This window comes from Clytia hemisphaerica, unplaced genomic scaffold, assembly GCF_902728285.1.
Source record: "Clytia hemisphaerica strain Z4C2 unplaced genomic scaffold, Clytia hemisphaerica genome assembly, whole genome shotgun sequence".
Lineage (NCBI taxonomy): Eukaryota > Metazoa > Cnidaria > Hydrozoa > Leptothecata > Clytiidae > Clytia > Clytia hemisphaerica.
In genome coordinates, this window is record NW_027103694.1 from 226,108 (window position 1) to 247,236 (window position 21,129).

The 21,129-nt window shown below is 34.6% G+C and overlaps 2 protein-coding genes across 4 annotated transcripts in view; both read left to right on the forward strand.

Moving 5' to 3' along the window:
- LOC136803878 (transcriptional adapter 2-beta-like) overlaps window positions 1-5,779 on the forward strand; it is a 40,796-nt gene extending 35,017 nt beyond the window's left edge. For all 3 annotated transcript variants that reach the window (XM_067060600.1, XM_067060601.1, XM_067060602.1), the window contains 9 exons: window positions 1,216-1,262; window positions 1,597-1,627; window positions 1,817-1,896; window positions 2,589-2,660; window positions 3,269-3,333; window positions 3,829-3,875; window positions 4,214-4,254; window positions 4,727-4,809; window positions 5,449-5,779. In XM_067060600.1, coding sequence (XP_066916701.1) covers window positions 1,216-1,262; window positions 1,597-1,627; window positions 1,817-1,896; window positions 2,589-2,660; window positions 3,269-3,333; window positions 3,829-3,875; window positions 4,214-4,254; window positions 4,727-4,809; window positions 5,449-5,631 — 649 coding nt within the window. In that variant the 3' untranslated portion in view covers window positions 5,632-5,779. The remainder of the gene's footprint in view (window positions 1-1,215; window positions 1,263-1,596; window positions 1,628-1,816; window positions 1,897-2,588; window positions 2,661-3,268; window positions 3,334-3,828; window positions 3,876-4,213; window positions 4,255-4,726; window positions 4,810-5,448) is intronic.
- Window positions 5,780-17,716: 11,937 nt separating this feature from the next.
- LOC136803874 (WD repeat-containing protein 62-like) overlaps window positions 17,717-21,129 on the forward strand; it is a 47,955-nt gene continuing 44,542 nt past the window's right edge. Inside the window, exons 1-4 of the mRNA XM_067060596.1 lie at window positions 17,717-17,796; window positions 18,408-18,531; window positions 19,494-19,585; window positions 20,109-20,171. Of these exons, the coding sequence (XP_066916697.1) occupies window positions 17,771-17,796; window positions 18,408-18,531; window positions 19,494-19,585; window positions 20,109-20,171 (305 nt within the window). The 5' untranslated portion in view covers window positions 17,717-17,770. The remainder of the gene's footprint in view (window positions 17,797-18,407; window positions 18,532-19,493; window positions 19,586-20,108; window positions 20,172-21,129) is intronic.

Sequence of the window (21,129 nt, forward strand, 5' to 3'; positions counted from 1 at the left end):
TTGAAAAGAAGAAAAATTGTAGTTTCTTGTAATTTTTTTCCAAACTGAGGCTGGGCATGTTCTTACGATGTTCTTAATTTTTCGACGAATTTCTGCCTAAATGTTCTTATAAACTGGGTTCTAATAAAAAAAAACGTGTAATAGTATGGCTAAATATGAGATAGGGTTGAAAGATAGGATAAGAGAAAGATTTTGCATGATTGATGGATATCAGCCACGAGTTTCTGTGTTCATCCTGAGATATAAAATTCTTCTTTTCTTCTTGGTCACGTAGACGAAGAAGTTCAGCAAATATGTTGTTGTACACTTTTTTCGTTCCTCAACTTTAACTACTTGCGTACCCAGCAAGACCTTTTAAGCTCGACATTTTCGAATATTTCCTCTCAAATTTCCGTTAGAAAAGAATTAGCACAATACGTGCTGCAGCCTTCCTCCTTTCACTCATGTCGTTTGTTGAGTGAGAAAATGAGTTGAGAAAAACGATTGAAGATTTGATACAACATACAAAATTTCGAAAAGACTTTAAAGAAAATAGTTAATTTCTTTAATGTATTTTTGATTAAAAAATTTCAAAAATTTTAAAGATATTAATGTAGTGTAACCACGGCTTTATGAACTTTAAAAAGATGTTTAATAATATGTTGCATCACCCTCTTTTACAAAAAGTGCTTAGTTTTAATGGGTAATTATCTTTTTTGTTTCAAAATTTCTTTACGCTGTCCGCAAAGAATTTAACTATTTTAAATTTTGCGGAAAATTTTTCTAAAAAGATGTGTCAAAAGTTATGACTGTTTTTTTAAGCAAAACCCGGATGAAAAATTGATGAAAAACCACTATTTTAAAGATTTCGAGACAAAGAAGCATTTACAAAAATTTTCCGCAAAAATTTTTATTGTTCGATAAAAGCACCATCTACTGCGAAAAATTTTTCAAAATGGTTTTTCTTCGCCGAAACTAAGCTCTTCAAAGTTGAAATACTCTTCCTCGCAAAAGTCTTCATTTTCTTCTTCATCAAATTCTTTCAATGCAATTTTTGAATTTTCAGATTCAGGAATAATTTGTCTAACAGAAAATGTATAACATGCCATAGTTTACAGTCAGAAAACACATTTTAAACACGGCAATTATGAAAAATTCACTATGGTCAGAGCCCTTAAGCTATACTGATCTATTCAAAGCGTTCGTTCTTTTAACTTTGAACCTTATTTTTTTTAGGATTGCTCGTGATTATGGGTTGATTACAAGTAAACATCGGTTAATAGGTATAGCAAAGTCTCTATCTATATAGGCTGCGCGAATCCCGTCCGAGAATAGTATTTTCATTGCCACTACTACTAATTTGATAAGACTGATGTGACTCCCCATTCGTTTTTCGATACGGGGGTAACTCTCCGGACGGGAATTTTATACACGATGCGCATCCCCTATACCAAAACATATCATGCGTGCAGTCTACTATATGTGTTTCTTTAGATTGAAGTTATGTATCATTTTACTGACTGCGTTTTCTCAACACTTTACATCTGACTGTCTTGTAATATTTCAAATTTTATTCAAATTGGAAATAAACATGATTTTTCTTGCTTTTTTCTTTAGCTTCAAGGAGGAAACTGAGCAAAGAAGACAGGTATCGTCTTTTTAGTTAGACCGTTTGTGTTGTCTCCATTTTCATCTTATTTTTAAAGAACTAGTAAATTTGGCTTAACATTGGCTGTTCTTCATTTTTCTAGACTTTAAGGTTTAATATTTTAGGACTGTTCTTAGAATGTTAATTATGTATCCAGTAGCATTGATTATTTCTACTGTTCGTTTTTAGGGAATTCAAAGATAAGATCAGACCCTTTGCGCAATTCGTTCAACCTCAGCAATGGGAAGAACTGGTTAATAATAGAATCAGTATGTTACGTTATCTTGAAACACAATTATCTAATCTAAGACCATGCTCGGACGTTACGGTTCCGTGAACATCGAATTTCGAAACGTCAAAAAAGAAGACGTTATAAAGCAAAACAGATCGAAACGGTTTCGCTCCACTTTTTTCATCGAAACGGAACTGTCCCGTTTTCTTGCTCCGAAACATCTGGAAACCAATATGAACACTCTCGATCATTAACGGAAATCATACCGAAGCGAACGAAACTGTAACGTCTGAACATGGTCTAAATTTACAAGGAGTCTTGTTCGAGTTCATCACACTCGAATAACGTCAAATATATCTGTGGCCATGTCAGTGTAAAGAGTTTCTACATTTGACGTCACTTTTCCATAACTCACAACCCTTTGACATGCAGTTTTCGATGCTAGGTGGATCGAAACCGCTCTGAACTATAGATGAACACATTGAGGTCTTAGATCGATTTTACATTATTATAACAACAGGTGATTAAAGGTCGCAAAAAATGTAATGAAAAATGAAATGAAATGAAAAAGAAATTTCTTTTTTGATCAAGAGAGAAGAATCGTTAAATAAGATATTTACGTATCATATCTTCTAGGAAATTTAGTTCAGATCTGTTTCTACATGTGAAAAGAAATGATCACTTAAGTCAAGGAAGAAAACTCATCATAATTTGATGGTATTTTCTTAGGAGAAAGAGAATTAAAAGCACGAATAAAAGAATTGACAAAGTATCGGAGATACGGCATCAAAAAGTTAACTGGTGAGTTTTACGTTTTCTTTGGTGAAAGTTCACTGTGTAATAAGTGGCAAGACAGTGAGTTTGCGCCCCAAATTCCTAAAATTTATAAACGATGTCAAAAATAACGCTAATGGCTCTACTGTAAGACCTCCAGAAGAAGGGGTACATTACGTCATGCTCATTCTTGACTGGATACCGCTAGTAGTGAACTAGGAGCGCCGCTACCCATGGACCATAGATGCGGTTCAATCGGGCATAGACTATCTACAATCGTGCTCAATAGTTTCTTGGAATGGCCCTGTAGCCATTTCACTTGTGTCATTTGGAGCCTAATTGCATTTTTGAGAACCCCGATGCAAGGATGATGGGTACATGTTTTTTCATAAGCAAATGTCTGTCCCTATATCAGGCTCGCATTATGCTTAGTATTCTATTGTTCTCAAACAATAGATCCATTGTTTAGGAACTAAAAACTGAGCCTGTATATGATTATAAACGTTATGCTTATAAAAGAAAAAACAAGTACTCAACTAATAATCTTCGAAACCTTTAAGCGATGAAAACTCCTCCTAAATCTGTCAGTAATTGTTTCAATAAATGTGTTTGTATGAATTTGTGTTTCTTTACAGGTTGTCAAGAATATGAAGATTTGAAAACACAACGGGAACGGAAAAAAGAAAACAGAAAGCGAATGGTCAGTGATGATGATGATAATTTAGAATTTTGTTCGAATCTTTCAATAACTCGAACTAAAACATCGCAAAATGCTCTCTTATAATTCGAATCCCTCTTTAATTCGATCCCTTGATCCCTTGATCCCTTGATCTCTTGATCTCTTGATCCCTTGATCCCTTTGATCCCTTTGATCTCTCGATCCCTTGATCCCTTGATCTCTTGATCCCTCAACCCCTTGAAGATCGAATTACAAAGAGACAACGGTGGAGGTGGTTTCCATACTCCAAACTACATGTAATCTTGAATCTAAAGTATGTACCGGACGAGTTTCTGTGTGTGGGCATCCTGGAAACTTCACCGGTAAACTTTGCCTGAATTTTGACACACGAGCTGCTTCTTGTGTGAATATGTGGGGGAATATTGTTACCTTCTTATAAATTTGATTTACAGGACATAGAATTGTTTTAATGATTTTGACTTAATGTGAAATGCATTTTTTTCTTCTTGTTCACAGCAAGTTATATCACCTCCTCGTACAACGAAAACATCTGGTAAAAAAGAGTAAGTATGAATCTACTACTAGAGGCTACGGCTTTTTTTGCGCCGTAATGAAAAATACTGGTTATTGCTGAGGTACTCGCTAGACTCCATTCTCCTTTTACAAAAGATATTTCTTGTTATGATCGCGTATGCAACGTTTTCTCGAAAAAGATCTCAATTCAGAGGAGCTCCTCGGCCCTTTTCTTCTGATTGAAAATGACGAGATATTCCAAATTCATATGGATCAAATAAAATACTCTGAAGAGTTTTTCGGCTACCGACTACCTATAAGCGATTCATCGAACATTTGTGGTGTTTTTAATTGCATAGTTTTATGATATTCTTTTGTATCCATCTAGGTTTTCATCGGACGATTCGAGAAAGAAAGATGATATAGACAGTAAGTTGCGATTTTTGGGTCATTCCTTTTTATATCCATATCCAGGGGGTGACGAATATATTTCCATGGGGGGGGGGATCAGGGAAGAATTTTCAAGGGGTAAAGGTTCGTGCGTCCAAGCTCAATTTTAAGGTCTGAAAAGAATATTTCAAAGGGCTAAATTTAGCATTTTTCCAGAGGTTATCCGCATAAGAATTTTTTATACCTTGAAAAGGTTTCGTCCACCCCCCAAATTTCATGGAACAGCCCGTTGCTGCTACATGATAGTAATAGTTTGTATTAAAAATATTGCGTTTCATGTTTTCTTACCATACCCCATTTTGTCTTAATTTTAGTTGTGTGCCATGCTAGGCTAAGATTGTTCGAGATTTTCTTCTTTCTCCTTTGCAAACTTGCCTAAAATTTTGTCGTAATGTGTTGTTATATTTTTTTGGCTTATCAATTTTTTTATTTGTTTCCCTTTTTCTCTCAGTAACAACGAAAGAATTTGAAGAATTCAAAGAGAAAATGTCGTCCGATACTTCTTTCCATTTACTGTCCGATAAAGAAAAACATGTAAGTATTAGTATTAGTGATTCTCATTTGTCGAATTCCATGATAAATGTGAAAACTAAAAATTTTATTTTATTCATTTTTGAGGTTTCGATGTCTTTTTTGCACCATGGTCACAAGTACAGTAAAAAAAAATTCAAAATCGGATTTCAATTTATAACATTCTAAAAACAAAAAAGAATAAATTAAAAAATTCTACAAAGGAACGCATAATTCTTTTCGGAGGAATTGACTACGGGCTTCCAGTCAAAACTTTAAGCTGTTGATTCTCAATTATTATTTTTGCTATCCCTTTGAGTAGTAAAGTGAAGAAAATTAATAAAGATGCCATTATTATAATTTTATTTCAATCTATTTTAATGTATTTCAATCTATGTTATTTTGAAATAGTGTGCTATTCATGATATGCATCACTGCAATGTCTTCGACATCATACCATTGACCCAACAGCTGATTGGTTGTAAGTGATGATGTAACATCAGTCAATGCGTCACTTGCAACCAATCGACTATAAAAAAATTAAAATGGAGGTTTATATATAATATACTTCAGAAAAAAAAATCAAAAAATGAGTTCGTGATGAGAGGACATTGCAACGGTGCATATCATGAATAGTAGTCTATTTAAAATTTCCTCTTTCAGCTTTGTGCGACTGTCCAATTACGTTGTTCGCGATACATGACTTTGAAATCTTACCTGCTCAACGAATACGCCTCATCTCGTATGAAAATACCTCACAAGACGAAACCGCCACACTATTTAACGCCCTCGTTAAGGCTCGCCCTACAAGAGTTCTTCATACAATGTGGTTGGATAAGTGAATAAAGATAATCTTCGATATAAATTGTGTAGTGCTTTCTTTTCTTAAATCACTCGATTTTTTTATTCATGAAAATTCATATATTTATATTTTTGTTTAATAATTTGTAAATTTTTTTATCCATATTATAGCCAAATACCTTATAACACTAAATCATTTGTTCGATATTCCATTTGTGTACAGGAGACTCCCGGTTATATTCGAAGGTACCTTTCTCCTTGCACTTACTTACTCGACAGAAGTGAAAAAAACATTTTCTCAAAGATATTCCAAATTTTTGTAATTTGAAGTGACTTTGAATCCCCGAGGCACTAGCCAAGCACCGAGGCACTTAATCCTGATATCTGCAAATTACACTCTGTTATGCGAAGTCCTACTACTTTTCAGGAGATAATCGATATAAAACAAAGCCTTCCCGTCCTTTTTTACATTTTACATTGTCTGCAAAATGTGTATTGTTTTTGCTCAACTAAACAAAATGTCTTTTTTTTTTACCTCAAATGTGGTTTAATCAGAGGAATGTAAAGAGATGGAAAAACAGCTTTTCTGATAACTCAAAGTTCAACGATCACTTCTATTGAAAATTCTATTGTAAAAACGTTGATTAGGTCATTAAATGAAAGTCCAGAAAAGACGGCTCGCCATACAAATCGGACGGTTTCTACATGATTTGACGATAAAAATGAAAATTTGTTTTACCTTTTTTGCCGATTACTAGTTCAATTTTTAAGAATAAGGAGAAATATTTTTACCAATATATAGTAAAAGAAATTCTTAACGCAATGATATTAAATTGGTTAAAAGTAAGACTAGTAAAAGTAAAAAAAAGTAAAACTGTCAGAAGTGGAGGAAAATCAAGATGAAGTTATAATTTTCTCGAGCTCTAGCTTTCCCTAATTTGGTGCGGTCATGATGCGGTTATATCAATAGAATCGCTAGGAAATTCTGAGCAAGAAGATATAGGTACCTTTTCGTATAGGAGAGGTGTACCCAAAATATAAGCCCTAAAAGTTTGCACATAATCAGGCTTGAAACAAAAGAATTTTGCCACAACACGCTAATTGTGCAGATTTTTTTAATAGTGACAACAAATGAAACTTATTTACTCGACATAAACTCCCTTAAGGGCAAGAGAACTGTTATATGACGAGCCGTTTTCCCATTGTTTTCAAGAAGCTGTTTTTCCATCTCTTTACATTCCTCTGGTTTAATTCAGTGGGAAAATATTACAATTTTAAGAATCGATAAACTCGAACCTAATCCCTTAGCCCACCATTTTTCTGCAGGCCATGGTTTCTGATAGCGCTCACCATTGTCACATCTATCAGCATACTCAAAAAGTTTTGCAATGCAAGGGATTATTGGTGTTAGATTGTAAATTAACCAGTCATTGGATAAATGTTAATCCCTCAAATCCGCCTCCAGCCACATACTACGACCATGTTTAGACGTTATATTTTCGTGTTTCTCGAGTGTAGTTTCTGTAACGGATATCGAGAGTGCACTAAAATTGGTTTTAGAATGTTTCGGTGCAAGAAAACGGAGCAATTCCTGCAATTCTGTTCCGTTGAAAATAGTGGAGTAAACTGTTTCGTCGATCCCTTTTGCCTTCTTATTTTTTGAGTTTCGAATTTAGTTGTTCACACTTTGTTTTAAACCTGGGAGATTAAAGTTATGTGTCATTTAGGCCCCCGGGCGGGGGGGTGGAATAGGGTTGTGAGCTGACGGGGGGGGGGGGGGGGGTGCCGCGCCCGACTTTCGAGCTTTGCACTCTTACCGGGACTAAAAAGGAGAAAACAAAGGAAAATTTTGGGAATTTTACTACCCTTCTTAGCGCGGGGACAAATTTGACGAATTTTGACCAAATTTCGCCGATCTTTCAGAGGGTAAAAAGTTGAAATTTTCCTATTTTACCGACCCTTAGTACAGTAGGACTGAAATTTGATTTTCTGACTTTTCCGACCCTTAGTGGAACTTTGGAAGTTCTGGTCTGTGAGCACCCCGGTGGACCAGCCGGTACGTAATGGTTAAAATGGTAGCGTTGCTACGTTTGAACGTTATTTAGACAGCACTCTTATAGACAGTTACATTTTCTTTTACATCTATAATAGGGACAACCCGTCCTAGGTGTATGGTTCGCGGCTTCGCGGCCCAAAGAAACGACCCAGGCCAAAATCAGAATGAAAGATTGTAAAGTACATGGTCGGTAAAAACTTTTACGGTTTAGCTTTTCTTCCACAAGATCAGGAAAGAGTTACATCGGATCACCCAAAGTACCTTCATGTTTTTATTTTATTTTCTTATCTCTGATCCTGTCTTTCTCTTTTCTGACTGTCTGAGTTTCTGAGACTTAGTTTCTCATTTCTGACTGAGTTTTCATACCTGTCAATCATTTGTCCATCAATTTCGGCCAACTTATTATTCGCACCGAGTGGGATTCGAACCACCACCAAAGAAAGACCTTCAGATTCGGAAGCCAGCGCTCTATCCATTGAGCCATCGCCGCACAGCAAATTAACGCAATTCATAACATATTATACCGAACTGGCAAAAGACGGGGGTAATGTTATTATAATATGGGTAAAAGTACCACTTTTTTAACCTGACTGAAATTCGAGCCGTTACTAGCAACCCTGCGGGGCCCAAGGCGCCGAGTATGCACCCGGCACAGTGACAAGCCGTTACTAGCAACCCTGACCCTACCTAACTGTTAGTTAATCAATTCCAAACAACAAAACCCCCGGAAAGGTGACTATCAGCGATCCGTGGATAAAAAAATAAAAAAATGAAAAATAAAAAAATGAAGGTAACTTTGGGTGATCCGATATAACTCTCTCCACAAGATCAACAGAACATGAAAATGAAATGAACAAAACACAATGTTGGAAATAACTATTTATCAGTATGCAGGTATAAAGCTGTTGGTTAGAAACACCTTAACCGTAAAAAAGTTTCACAGGGCATAGTTTCCAAGTTTGAAATTCCAGTTGCAGCAGAGCGCAGGTGCAAAATTTAAGGTATTCATTTTCTCCTCAAGTGCAGCTAATTTTATTAGCAATTTTTTGCCTTTTTGGGCCAATTTCTTCCGAGGTACAGGTGCACCTGCCTTGTCCGGACCAAAATTTATCAGGTGCGCTCTATCTTCCAGTGCGGAACTTGGTATTTCAGAATTTTTCCTCAAGCCCAGCCTTGCCATACTCTGCAAACTGGAAAGCAGCCACACAGGAGCACAGGAGGGGGTGATGGAGCTGGATGGAGAGGGCTTATTCTAGGGGGTTCATTTTTACACTTAATGAATGAAATTTAATTTAACACAACAACACAACACGCCATTTGAGCAGCCCACCGAGCCAGAGATTTTGAGCCCAATAAATTTTCTTTCATTTCATTGAATAGACCTTTTTTCAAAGAGGCCACCCTGTTGAATAATTATGTAGTCCAGCAGAAAAACAATGATACTCCCATTGAAACAGTAATTATGCATTGCTGTATCATTGTTTGTATGGCTGGACTACATAATTATTCAACAGGGTTGCCTCTTTGAAAAAAGGTCTATTTGGATGATTATTGCAGTATACCGCAATTGAGAGAAATCCCTTGACTGTCATTGGCTCTCGTAAAGTTAAGTCCTTTTTAAATTTCAACCAATGAGATTGTCGGCTATAGGTTAATGACCGGCTCTAATTTTTACTGCTGATTATTGCTTTTTGGATGACGAGCAGACATATAACTCTATTTGTTTCAATCGTTGCGTTGATTCTAAGGGTTGATCTTTAGCTCTCAAACGAAGCGGGAATTTGATGCGAGTGTTATTTTTTAAAAGAATCCTCTTTCTGATTGGATGAAAGCAGTTTACCTTCATTTGATTGGATACTTCTTTTTACACAATTGCAAAGCAATTTTTTGATTGGACAAAATACAGTCTGGGAAATCCTCTTAATTGCATGCTTACGTCATCCGAGATTTAAACGTGCAAATACACGTGCAATTACAAAATATATTCAATTCAATTCAAGAGAAAGCCTTGGACCATCTCAAAATTTATCGTAGAAATTGATTGTGTTAAAAACTTTTGCCGGTTTGACCATGTATTCGCCCCATTTTGAAAAATCTGAGCCCTCGTTAATCTGCTCAAGCAATCTCAACTGGGTCGGGATCATAAGTGTACAATTGGACACGGGCGTAAATGTTAACTGTGTAATTTTTTGCTTTAAAGCGTCAAGTGCGCAATTAAGAGGATTTCTCAGACTGAATTAAAACAATCAATTTGGTAAATCCCCAAGCACCAAGATTAGCGAACAATCATTTTTCCCACTAACTAACAGTTTTCTCTTTGATCTTTTATTGGTTTCTTTTGTTTATTTCTTGCATCTTTCGTGTCATTTCTTGAAATGCAGTATTTCCGTCCCAAGCTGTTTGTTTTGAAAAATTTGTAAAAACTAATCCTTATTGAGTAAAGTAAAAGTAGTGTATATCATGTTTTGGTCTAGTGTTGACATCCCTCATCTAACCCTGACAACCTTCTTTAGAGTTGAGAATAATAGGAAGTTCGGAATTCCTGAAGATTGAAACTATACCGTGAGATTGGGTAACTTGCATCAGTGGAGGCTAACATGCATAGCCCTCAATTTAATGACCTGACTGGCCATTAAAATATAAAGTTAAATTAAAAACAAATTCTCCTAGTCATGAATATGATGTCATGCATAATTATGTTTAATATATCAAGTGTGGTGTTTGTAGGGTGTCAAAAATTTGTACATGGGGATGGATTCTTCACAATAGAGAAAGATACAGATTTTTCCAATCCTGCATGCAGCCAGGCTAGCTCTACAGCTCTAAAAACAGCATCTTGTAACATGAAAACATGGTTCTTCAATGGAAATCAAAACTGTAAAGTCACAAACATCAATTTGTCAGAACTAACAAAATCAATAACAACACTGTCATCATTGACAATCAAACAAAGGATTTTCTATCAAGAACCTTGTAAACACTGCAACAACTTCCATTGAAATGATCTGCTGCAGCTAAGTTCTACCATTTTCCAGGGTTTGACTTTGAGGATTGAGCCGAGTTGAAAAAAAGCCACCCTGGTAGAACACCCGCTTTACTATAATAGTGCCACAGACCTTCAGTGGATAGTATTTTTATCATTAAACCTTATTTTTTATTTCTGGGACGATTGCAAAAAAAAAGGAAAAATACGAAAGTTTTTTTTTTTACTGCTCTATTCACAAACTGAATTTGAAAGATCTACAACTACAGTAAGTATTGTTTTTTTGTAAACTTTAAAAAACTGAGTTTTGTCCTGCTTATTTGGGACTTAAGCTTAGGTGCATTTCATTTAGTTACAAAGTCTATAAGGGCTTTACTGACAAAGCCAATGCCTAACCGCTTGCGCCACCAAAACACAGCAGAATAAGGTCATTCACGAACACTTAATTAAATTGTATCTTGATATTTGGCAGTGGAGACAAGACTGTTTGTAACTTTTGATTCTCGAATTGTGGAAATACAATTGTAATAAAATAAAAAATTTGGAGATTCGAAGTTTCACAGAAAAGTGCTACCAAGCTGTACCAAGAGGTATTTTGGGTCCCATATCTTCCGAAGGACTTTTCTGTTTGCTTTGAAATTTGACAACCTTCTTAACCTAAGGTTGAACAACCACTGGTAAAAAAATAAACGTTGTATATAGCATAAGTAGAAAAAAAAGCTAAGTTTTTTCAATTGCATATTTAATCACTAAAAATCGCAAATTTTTCAACCAAAAATACATTCAAATATAGCCTGGATATCCAGACCGTAAACTATTTCATCGTCTAGTTTTTTATAATCTTGTCTCTGGTCCAAGTAACTTGTCTGCAGGGATATCTGTCCCTGCATATGCGAGTGTCTCTAATTGGTCAGTACGCACCCAGTCACTGAGCAGAATTTTCGCGGGGTTTTTTATATTTTTTGATGCGCGCGCATAATTTATGGAAAAAGCTGACCTTGCAAAAAAAGATAAACAAATAAAAATGAAAACGCAGGTTCATTTCTAAACAAAATGGCCGCTGGAAAAGAGCCTTTATAAATGTGGCTGATGTTTTGATGTAGCTTAAAGTAGTTTTAAAAGTTTTTTGAGTTTGTAAAAGAGATTTTTAGGTTATTTATGTTTGTCTGGGTTTACAAAGTCTGTCAACAAGGGTTCACTCACAGGCAATATCAAACAAACTGTACCCAACTTTTTTAGTTGCACCAGACTCTAAAATTTTAGAAACTTTGTATGTTGAGGTAAGAGTGTTTTTTTCTGAAATTTTGAGTCTGGATACCCAGGCTTATTCAAATATAGCGCTTTTGAAGGCAGTTACTTTTTTATTTTCTTGTTTACGAAATTGCCAATGTTTTTTTTGTAAAAATAAAATAAAAATAAAATTGAAATTTACATTTTATTTATTTCTGCTCTTCCGACCCTGTACTAATGAGACATTATAAGAAAACTTTTTAAAACAATTATATTTTAAGCAGAAAGGGCAAATAAAAGGGTCCAGTGCTTTCTTTAATGGCACTTTTAAACACAATTTCCCTGCTAAAAACGTTCCTTGATTTTCTAGTATGTATGTAAGTTTTCTCAAGATGTATTTTTGCATTTTCTCCAACATTAAAAGTTTGAAAAGAGCAATTTTTAATTATTTCCATCCTCTGGTCCAAAAGATCATCTATGAGAATGTCTGTAAACCAGAAAATAAAAAAGTACTTGCCTAAAGCATGTAAAAAAACTTTCCATAATTATATTTGACTATCAAAAGTTACAGGCATTCTTGTTTTCACTGCCAATTATATCTGGATACACTTTAGTGTGTAACTTACAGGCCTAATAAAAAACGCTCCCAATCTTGCCCCTATAAGGATCCCTAAACTATGTAGATCTAGCCTGGATATCCAGACCGTGAACTATTTCACCGTCTAGTTTTTTTAAGATCATGTTTCTGGTTTACGGTCTGGTCCAACTAACTCCTCTGCAGGGATATCTGTCCCTGCATATGCGAGTGTATCTAATTAATTGGTCAGTACGCGCCCAGTCACTGAGCAAAATTTTCAAGTAGTTTTGAAAGGTTTTTGAGTTTGTAAAAGAGGTTTTATGATCAGTAATTTATGTGTGTCTGCCTGGGTTTGAGATTCTGTCAACAAGGGTTCACTCGCAGACTGTGTCATTCAAACTGTACCATACTGTTTTAGTTGCACCAGACTCTAAAATTTTAGAAACTTTGTATGATGAGGTAAGATTTTTTTTCTAAAATTTTGAGTCTGGATACCCAGGCTATACTAGATCCTAAGTTTAAACACAGTGTGCTAGTGCCCCTAAGAAGCCATTCAACCTGATATTGTGACTCTCGAGCTCCAACCCAAACCATGACTGATAATAACTGAACCGCTGTCTAGGTCCACAGATCAAAAAATTCTTTTGCACCCTGGAGATGATATCGTGTGCCAACCCGGAGAGTATGGTGCGTTGAACGGGGTGGTCTTGGTGGTCAAAAAATTAGAAATCTCTTATCAGTGATTGTGACTTTTCTATAGTTTTTTGGGAGACTACTACAGTCTTTTGAATAACAAGTTACTCATAATTGATTTGTCTTTTACAACACAAATGTCACCTAGTTACATTCAAAAGACTGGCACGTTCTCCTAAAAAAGCTTTTCCAGGAAGGAAAAAGCAAGAAAGTGACAAAACACGCATGTAATAAGTTAATGTACGTGAATTTTTTTACGAAATCGCTTACGTGAATCAATTTTAGAGCACATGATTTTGTAGAAAGCACCCTAAGTAAATTTAGTAAATCAAATGAATATCACTTCTGTTGAGATTACACTATCAAATTAATGTATGACAGGTTGTTCTAAATTCTACTTGTCATTATAGAATCTTGATAGAATCAAAATATAATTGACGCACGCAAATTTTCGCTCACCATACAAGATTGGCGAGCGCTTTACTAATTGTGAGCGCGATCGCGCGCGTCTTATTGAAGGGAGTCAGTATAAAAATTGGCACTTTTTGTAAAATTTCTAAGCCCTTTAATGCTGGATGATTGGCAATCTCCATTTAAGAATGCTCTGAAAATGGCATTCTTAGGTTCATCATTTGCCTAATTTTAGCTTCTCTCTTCTAATTCTATCTTAATAACTGATGTTTTTCAAGCAGTGAAAAGATTTCTTGTAAATACCTTCTCATGCTTGAAATGGAATGAGCGAACGAAAAATCCATCAATGGAGTTGAAGTCTTTATAAAAACAGGTTCTTTGCAATAATTAACCAACAATTTATGAGATCTCATTGTATAAGAATGGAAAAGAATAGTAAAGAATCTTGCTCTTTTTATAAATTAATATCACTTAACACAATGACTGGCCTACTGATAATTAATGGTGTGTGTAAACATTTGTGTATTTCAGATTCATTAATGGACAAACAAATTTCATTTAGTTTCTTGTTTTTGTTTGTGTCAAGAAATTTGTACTAACAAACAGTTTACATTTGAAGGCATTTGTGTTTTATATCATTTAGATCTGGTCGATTAGTTTACATACGTATGGTTTGCTATTTACTTTATCTGAGGAGGGTACTTATTTTCTGTGATGTTCGAAGAGTATTTGTTGTTCCCATGACCCCAGTTGGTATAAACTATGCAAATGTATGCAATTTGTTGATGTTATATTTTCATTTGAGATTTGTAAGATAATATCCTGTCTATAATATATATAATCTGTATAAGACGAGTTAGCAAAAATTTCGATTTTAAAGTTATGTATTCTTTCTAAAAATGTCTATAAAACGTCATATTTTTTGGCAATGATTTGTTTTCAAATGATGTGTCATAAATTGCTTGATTTTGATGATTTGAAAAAAAGATAGAAAAACAAACTTTATTGAATATTTAGTGTCTAAACCTGATGAAAGAACTGTCGGGGAAAGTATTTATTGGTTAAGGTGGGCTGGTTTGAAAAATATTTCCCTTTTCTTTCACCTTTTCTAATTCTAAATTCTCTCACAACTTGACATTTTGTTTAAAGATTTATTGGAATTGGCTTTTCTGTTTTTTGTCTATCTAGAAGATCTTAACAGTATTTTTTTCTGTAAAGTCCAGACAGAATGTCTAATCTTCTTGGCTGATAGATTAAGCAAAACCAAACTTAAACTTATTAAAATGCTATTTAAAAAAACTCTATTGGAGAGCTTTAAAGATCTTTTTCTCAATTAAAGGCAGAAAGTAAACTTTGGTGAGTATTATTTGTTAGGGTAAATTAATATTAAATGTCTACTAGTTTCCTAGTATATGAAGCATCCAGATACGATTTACAAGGATCACAAAATTTGTGAGATTTTGACATCAGAATATAGCTGCTGAAACAGTTATTTCATTTGTTTCCCATTATATAAAGTTTGAAGAATTTCCTGCATTCCCTCTGAATAAATACGCTGGGATTTGGTGATTTTTCAACTGTAGATTAAAGCATTATCAATTATGTTCAAAGTATTCTCAAAAAGATCAAGCTGCCCTTATCTGTTCTGTAAATCTAGAGAACAGTGTGAATGTTCAGTGTGTTTATAACGAGCTGGTTACTTCCTGTTGTGATTAAACTGTAATTAAAACAGTTTGACTTACATGTTTCTTTTTTTATAAGAAAGATGTTTTTTTTCTTTATCTTGACTATGCTTATTAAGTTCATTTCAGTAAAAAAAAGTTAAGTTTGCAATAAGGTAAATATCCAAGGGACAAACGTATCCTTTACTATCCATCTGTTTTGTTGAGGGGAATAACATAGGTAAATGTGTGACCAGATTGATGCAAGAACTCTTTAAATTGAAAAAGAGTATTATTCTAATAAAACAATCCTCCTGCTTCGATGCCAGTGGTAACATTGTTTTAAGAAATAAAACGGTTCGTAGATGCACAACGTGTAACATAACAGCAACAGTGTATATCTTTGTCTGTTTTGAGAAGTGCAATTAAAAGGATACTCTTATTAATTAATTAGTTGTGTCACCATACTACTATTAAAAGCCGTTATCGTTACTTCTGCTGTTAATTTCATTGTGAACGGTATTTTGTTTTCACTGTCAGTGCTTTTTGCGTTGGAGTTGATGTTTTACAAGGCTTTCTATTTTTGTATTTTTCGAGTATTGGAAATAAGACAAGCATTAAAAAAATTCGACCAAGTTCGAATTCGTTAAGTTTGCTTTTGCTATTGAAATTTTTTTTTGAGTGTGTTATTAGATCTGATTTGCATTTTTGCTTGGTAAGTAGTAAAGGTTGGTCTTATCGAGCCAAGATCAGATGTGTATTATATTATCTCTTATAACTGTATGACACTCTTCACATTAGCTGAGATCCTTGCATTACATGGTTTGAGAAACTCTAGTCTAACCTATCATATTATGAACAGAAAGGCATTAGGCTTCATTTATATAGGGCAAACAAGTTATAATTTGTTAGGATTGACCTAACACAAGTTTTATCGAATTTTATTTGGATTATGATATGTATACTATACAAATATGTCAGTTTAAGTTTTTGTAAAGAAAAAAAATTCAATGCTCTCAAAAGATTCGGTAATATGATCAATATCCCAATGAAATGAAATGTTTAATAAACTTTGTCTTTTGAAAAAAAATCCTGATCATATTTCTCATGAAGTTCCATATCAAAATTATATTTTGCTTGCTGTTTTTACTAGTTTCATTTATTGTTTCATTATTTTTTGTGTTGCTTTTCTTAAGTGGGTGGTTTGGACGTGGCTAAAATACCAGTATGTTATTCAGTTGAACTAGAATCTGAGAATACACGATTTTTCTTTCAGCGATTCTCATATTGAAAGGACTCTCAGCTGAACAATTTGATCATGGAAATCTTATTAAATATAATTATTCTTGAAATGCACCACTGCAATGTCTTCCACGAACCCAACAGCTGATTGGTTGAAAGTGACGTATTGACTGATTATACGTCACTTACAACCAATTAGCTATTGGATCCGTGATGTAATGTCAAAAGACCTTGTAATGGTGTATATGTATATCGTTAATTCAATTTATTATATTGCGAATTTTGGTTATTCTTGCGTTAACTACAACCGTTTAAAAAAGTTCGAGATAAAGGCCGGTCTCCACTTTCGCGCGAAATGGGCGACAGTTTTTTTCTTTACCTTTTTTGCCTGAAGAAAAGATTACGTCATAAAAAAATTTTTTCATCCGTTACGTCAATTTCGACCAATGGAATTGCTTCATTTTCCAACCAACCAATGAGCTTACAAAAACGTCAAAAAGTTTTCGCTCATGTCGCGCGAAAGTGGAGACTGGCCATAAGGTAATTTTCGAAAACCATACCTTCCGCGTTCAAAATCATCGCACTCGTTTTTCTCCTGCTAAATATTGGATTAGTTATACTATTTAGTTTGTTGTAACAAGGTATTTTCTAATAACCTCGCACTTCTGTGATATTTCTGGCATTTCAGATTTCCATAATAAAGTGATAATTGAATTAAAACGAAAATGGCTCGTGACCTCAGAATCTACAACTTTGTCATACCATTAATTTCATTGAAGTCACCACTTAAAGTAACCACGTAACATTATAAAACCATAAAGACTTAAAAGCGTATAAGATCTTTTAATTCCTACACATTGTAATAATCATGGTAGTCTTTTTGATCTTCATAATACTTACATGTTTTTTTATAAGAACATCCAAAATTTTTGAAGCCATAGGATGTTCTTAACTTTTTGAGTTTTAAGCCTAAAAAAATTCTTAACATGTTCTTATTTTCACCATTTTTTGAGCATTCTTGTCCATTTTCTTAAGAGATTGGCAATTTTAGAGTCTTGTAAAGCTTAAATATGTTCTTAACTTGTTCTTAACATTTTGGCCATCGAAGCCTTATGTTCTTATATAGTTTGTTCGTATAATAAAACGTGTATTTTTTATATTCTCTTTTTAATGAAATCATTCAAACCTCTCTTGGCTTGTAACTGTCTCTGCGCCACGAGATTTTACTCAGAGATTATTATATAAGAGGTTCTGTATCAGAACATCAATTTTCAGTTTACAACAAGTAGCTCTATACGAAGTGTGTTTTTGAATACAATTTTTTCTGAAGAATGGAGTCAGAAGAAAGGAATTTCCCGTAAGTTTGAAATTTTCTTCAGTCTGTTTAAGCATATCAGAGACGTTTTTAGCGAGTTCATAATCTATGTTTTTCTGCGATGGAGACGGTTAGTTTTCGATTTTTCTACATCCTGACTGACTGGACGACGGTAAATCAGCACTTTTAACCGTCCTTGATTTTGCTGGTCAGAAGTGCGGGTTATTCCAAATCGCTTCAGTCACTCCACCGTCCTCGAAAGTGCAAATATATGAATACGCTTTTATCGAGAGAACGGGTGTTGAAAAGCAGGAGGAATTCATTTCAGACTCATTTGATGTGATGGTAATGAGGTTACGTCTGCCTCAAAGTATTCTTGAAAAGAAGACGTTCTTTCTTTAAACCTTTGGATTGTTCCGAAAGATGACTGTCAAACTGCTACAGTTACAGACAAATTTAGAAAAGCCGTCTAAAACTGATGTCCTTAATTTTATTGTTATACAAAAAGACAGCAATAGAAACTTTATTGATACAGAAAAAAGCACGTACTCTATCTCTGCAACTTTATATTTATACTTACACGTCTTTAGTTTTCTTCAAAACAGATATTTTCGTTTGCAGTGAAATCTTTAATTTTTTTTCTTTATTTTCAGCATAATAATAAAAAGAAGACTAAGTATGCGGAAGTCTGGGGCTAGTGGAAATAAAATCACGCCAAATCGAAAATTGATTCGCAAAAGTGCGAGTCGTCAAGATTTACGAGGCTTAAATGACAAGGTATGAAAATATTTTTTCTTTCTAACCATATAGCATTCATGATATTCATGACGTAATGTTTCTACGGAAAAACCCCGGTTTTTGCCAGTAGTTGCAAACTTTATACAACTTTTGTCTAGTTTAAATTTGCCACTACTGGGTATTTCCGTAGAAAACATTACGTCATGAATATCATGAATAGACATACTTTCGACAATTTATATTCTCCCTTTGGTTGCTTTATATGGGTCTGAAATTGATGATAATTATCGCTATAGCTTTGACTATTGGAATGAGTTTTCTTCCTTTTTTCATATCCTCCTGCATCCTTCCTTCTGTCTGAGAAAGATTTAGCAACTGACTTTCTGTATCCGTCCCCGCCTTCTTTCCCTCGTTAGGCACTAAGCGATATCGACTTAGGTTCTAGACAGTAGCATAGACAAGAATGGCGCACGGGACACTATTATCTTTTTATATTATGGAAAACGTAAAATGTAGAAGCAGCCAATGCTGATGAAGTCACGAAAGATGACGAAAATTCTTACTTAAGCAATCGCTTCATGTTTATATTATGAATAGAGATAGTAATATTGTATAATAATCTGCTCTATTGCACAAATTTTGTGCCCCTGTTGTCTGCGCTACTGAAGTTGAACAAAAAATAGTAGAAGTTGTTATAAAGGGCCTATACGGTTTTTTAGAAGACTGAAATATTGTCCGGCTGAAACTACCGGTTTCATGAATAAAGCCAACCACCGAATAAAGAATTGACAGAGATATACAGCTGACGCTCTCTAATTCGATCTTCAAGGGGAATTGGATTTTCATTGAATAAGGGAACTTATCGAATAAAGGAACTTATCGAGTAAGGGAGCGTCGTTTATAAGAGTTTTTAAATTTCATCGAATAAGGAAACCTTTCGAACGTCGAATTAGAGAGCGTCAACTGTATGCCAATTTATGTAAATCTGTCTTTATTTGTAGGTGACACTGAAACACATCTTGGGCTTAACCACAACAAACACTAACGGATTAGCTTCCAATCCAACTTCTGGTATTATCGCATATCCCGCAGGGTAAGGAAATTTAACCTGCTGCACCTTATTTATTTGTGGTTGAGCTCTTTTGCACATATTTGCTTCAGCTTCTTTATGTTGTTCCCCTGGGATCGAAGGTAAGTTCAAATAGGTACAAAATTAGCTGTCCGTGACCGTTTTCTCTATCATCAGCCATAACCTTCACTACGGAGTTTGAAACACCCCTCCTAAGGGCGACTCTTATCTTTTTGAAAAATCTTGCCGTGTGTAGGTCTGTTTCGGCTAGAGAAATTTCGAAAAACTTGCACACAGGCGAAAGAGCGCTCTTTAAAGATATGGAGAAACCATCGCATTGATTCGAAAAAGATGACATCACGTTTTAAAATGCTAAAAATAGCTACACGCTTCATCGCAGACTCAAAATGGTGTCTTAACTGCAACAAATGCAACTTTGCGTTTTTTTAGGGGAGAATAGTTTGGCACTGGCTACTTCATTAGATTTCACTTTCTTAGAAATATATATTTAAATCCGCTCATTAAAGACATTTCTTTTGGTTTTCAGATGCGTTATAGTTCTTTACAACACCAAGACAAATATTCAAAAACACATTCTCAACCCAGACAAGTAAGTCCAACCCTCTTTCCCATTTTATTTCGACACTGTTTCATAGAGAACATTCTAATCTGTATCTTTTTCTTTATTATGAAGAAATTGAATCAAAATTATTATGAAAACTATCAAAATATTTATTAATTAAAAAAAGACGGAGAATATTTCCATTAGGATATTGTATAGCAGTACCAACAAAGTTTTACGTCTCATATACCAAACTCTTGTACAAAAGCCAATGCATATCCTCATAATTGACCATCTTTTCATCTCATAAGTAAATGAGCTATTGATATTTAATTAGTCAGTCCCAAAGCAAAATGCTCCACCAATCGACTTTATTTTGCTTTCCAAAATTTGCGAAATTACGATTTCAAAAAACTTCGAACACAATTTGTTCAAAAACATCTTTTTCTGTTGAGCCTCTAAGAAACGCCAGTAAGATCCATTAAATTACACATTATAAGCATAAGCGTGGTTAATCGTTTCAAAACATTTCGTTTCCTTTCTGTGTTTGTTCTTGATCAACCGAAATTGAAATTTATTAAAGACAGGGTTCCCAGCGGTCAGGGAAAACCTGGAAAACCTGGAAAAAGTAGCTTTTTTGGAAAAAGTCAGGGAAAACCTGGAAAAGTCAGGGAAAATTTAGAAAAAGTAGTGAAAGTCAGGGAAAAGTCAGGGAACTTTTTTTGGAATAGTCAGGGAAAGTCAGGGAATTCCAAAATCAGTCAACTCCAAATTACAAATGATAATTGGAATGATATTATCCTTTTCATCTTTCATTTTTGCAGGTATTTTATCAGCCAGTAAGTATTGGTGTATTGTAAGCTCTGTGATATTTATTTAGTCCACAGTTCTGACAGTTTTGTTTTACTTATCTCTTCATTAGTTTCTTTTATTTCGTTTTAGTGGTAGAAAAATGATCCGGGGGGGGGGCACTCAAGGTAAATGACCTACCAGACGTTCGGCCCTT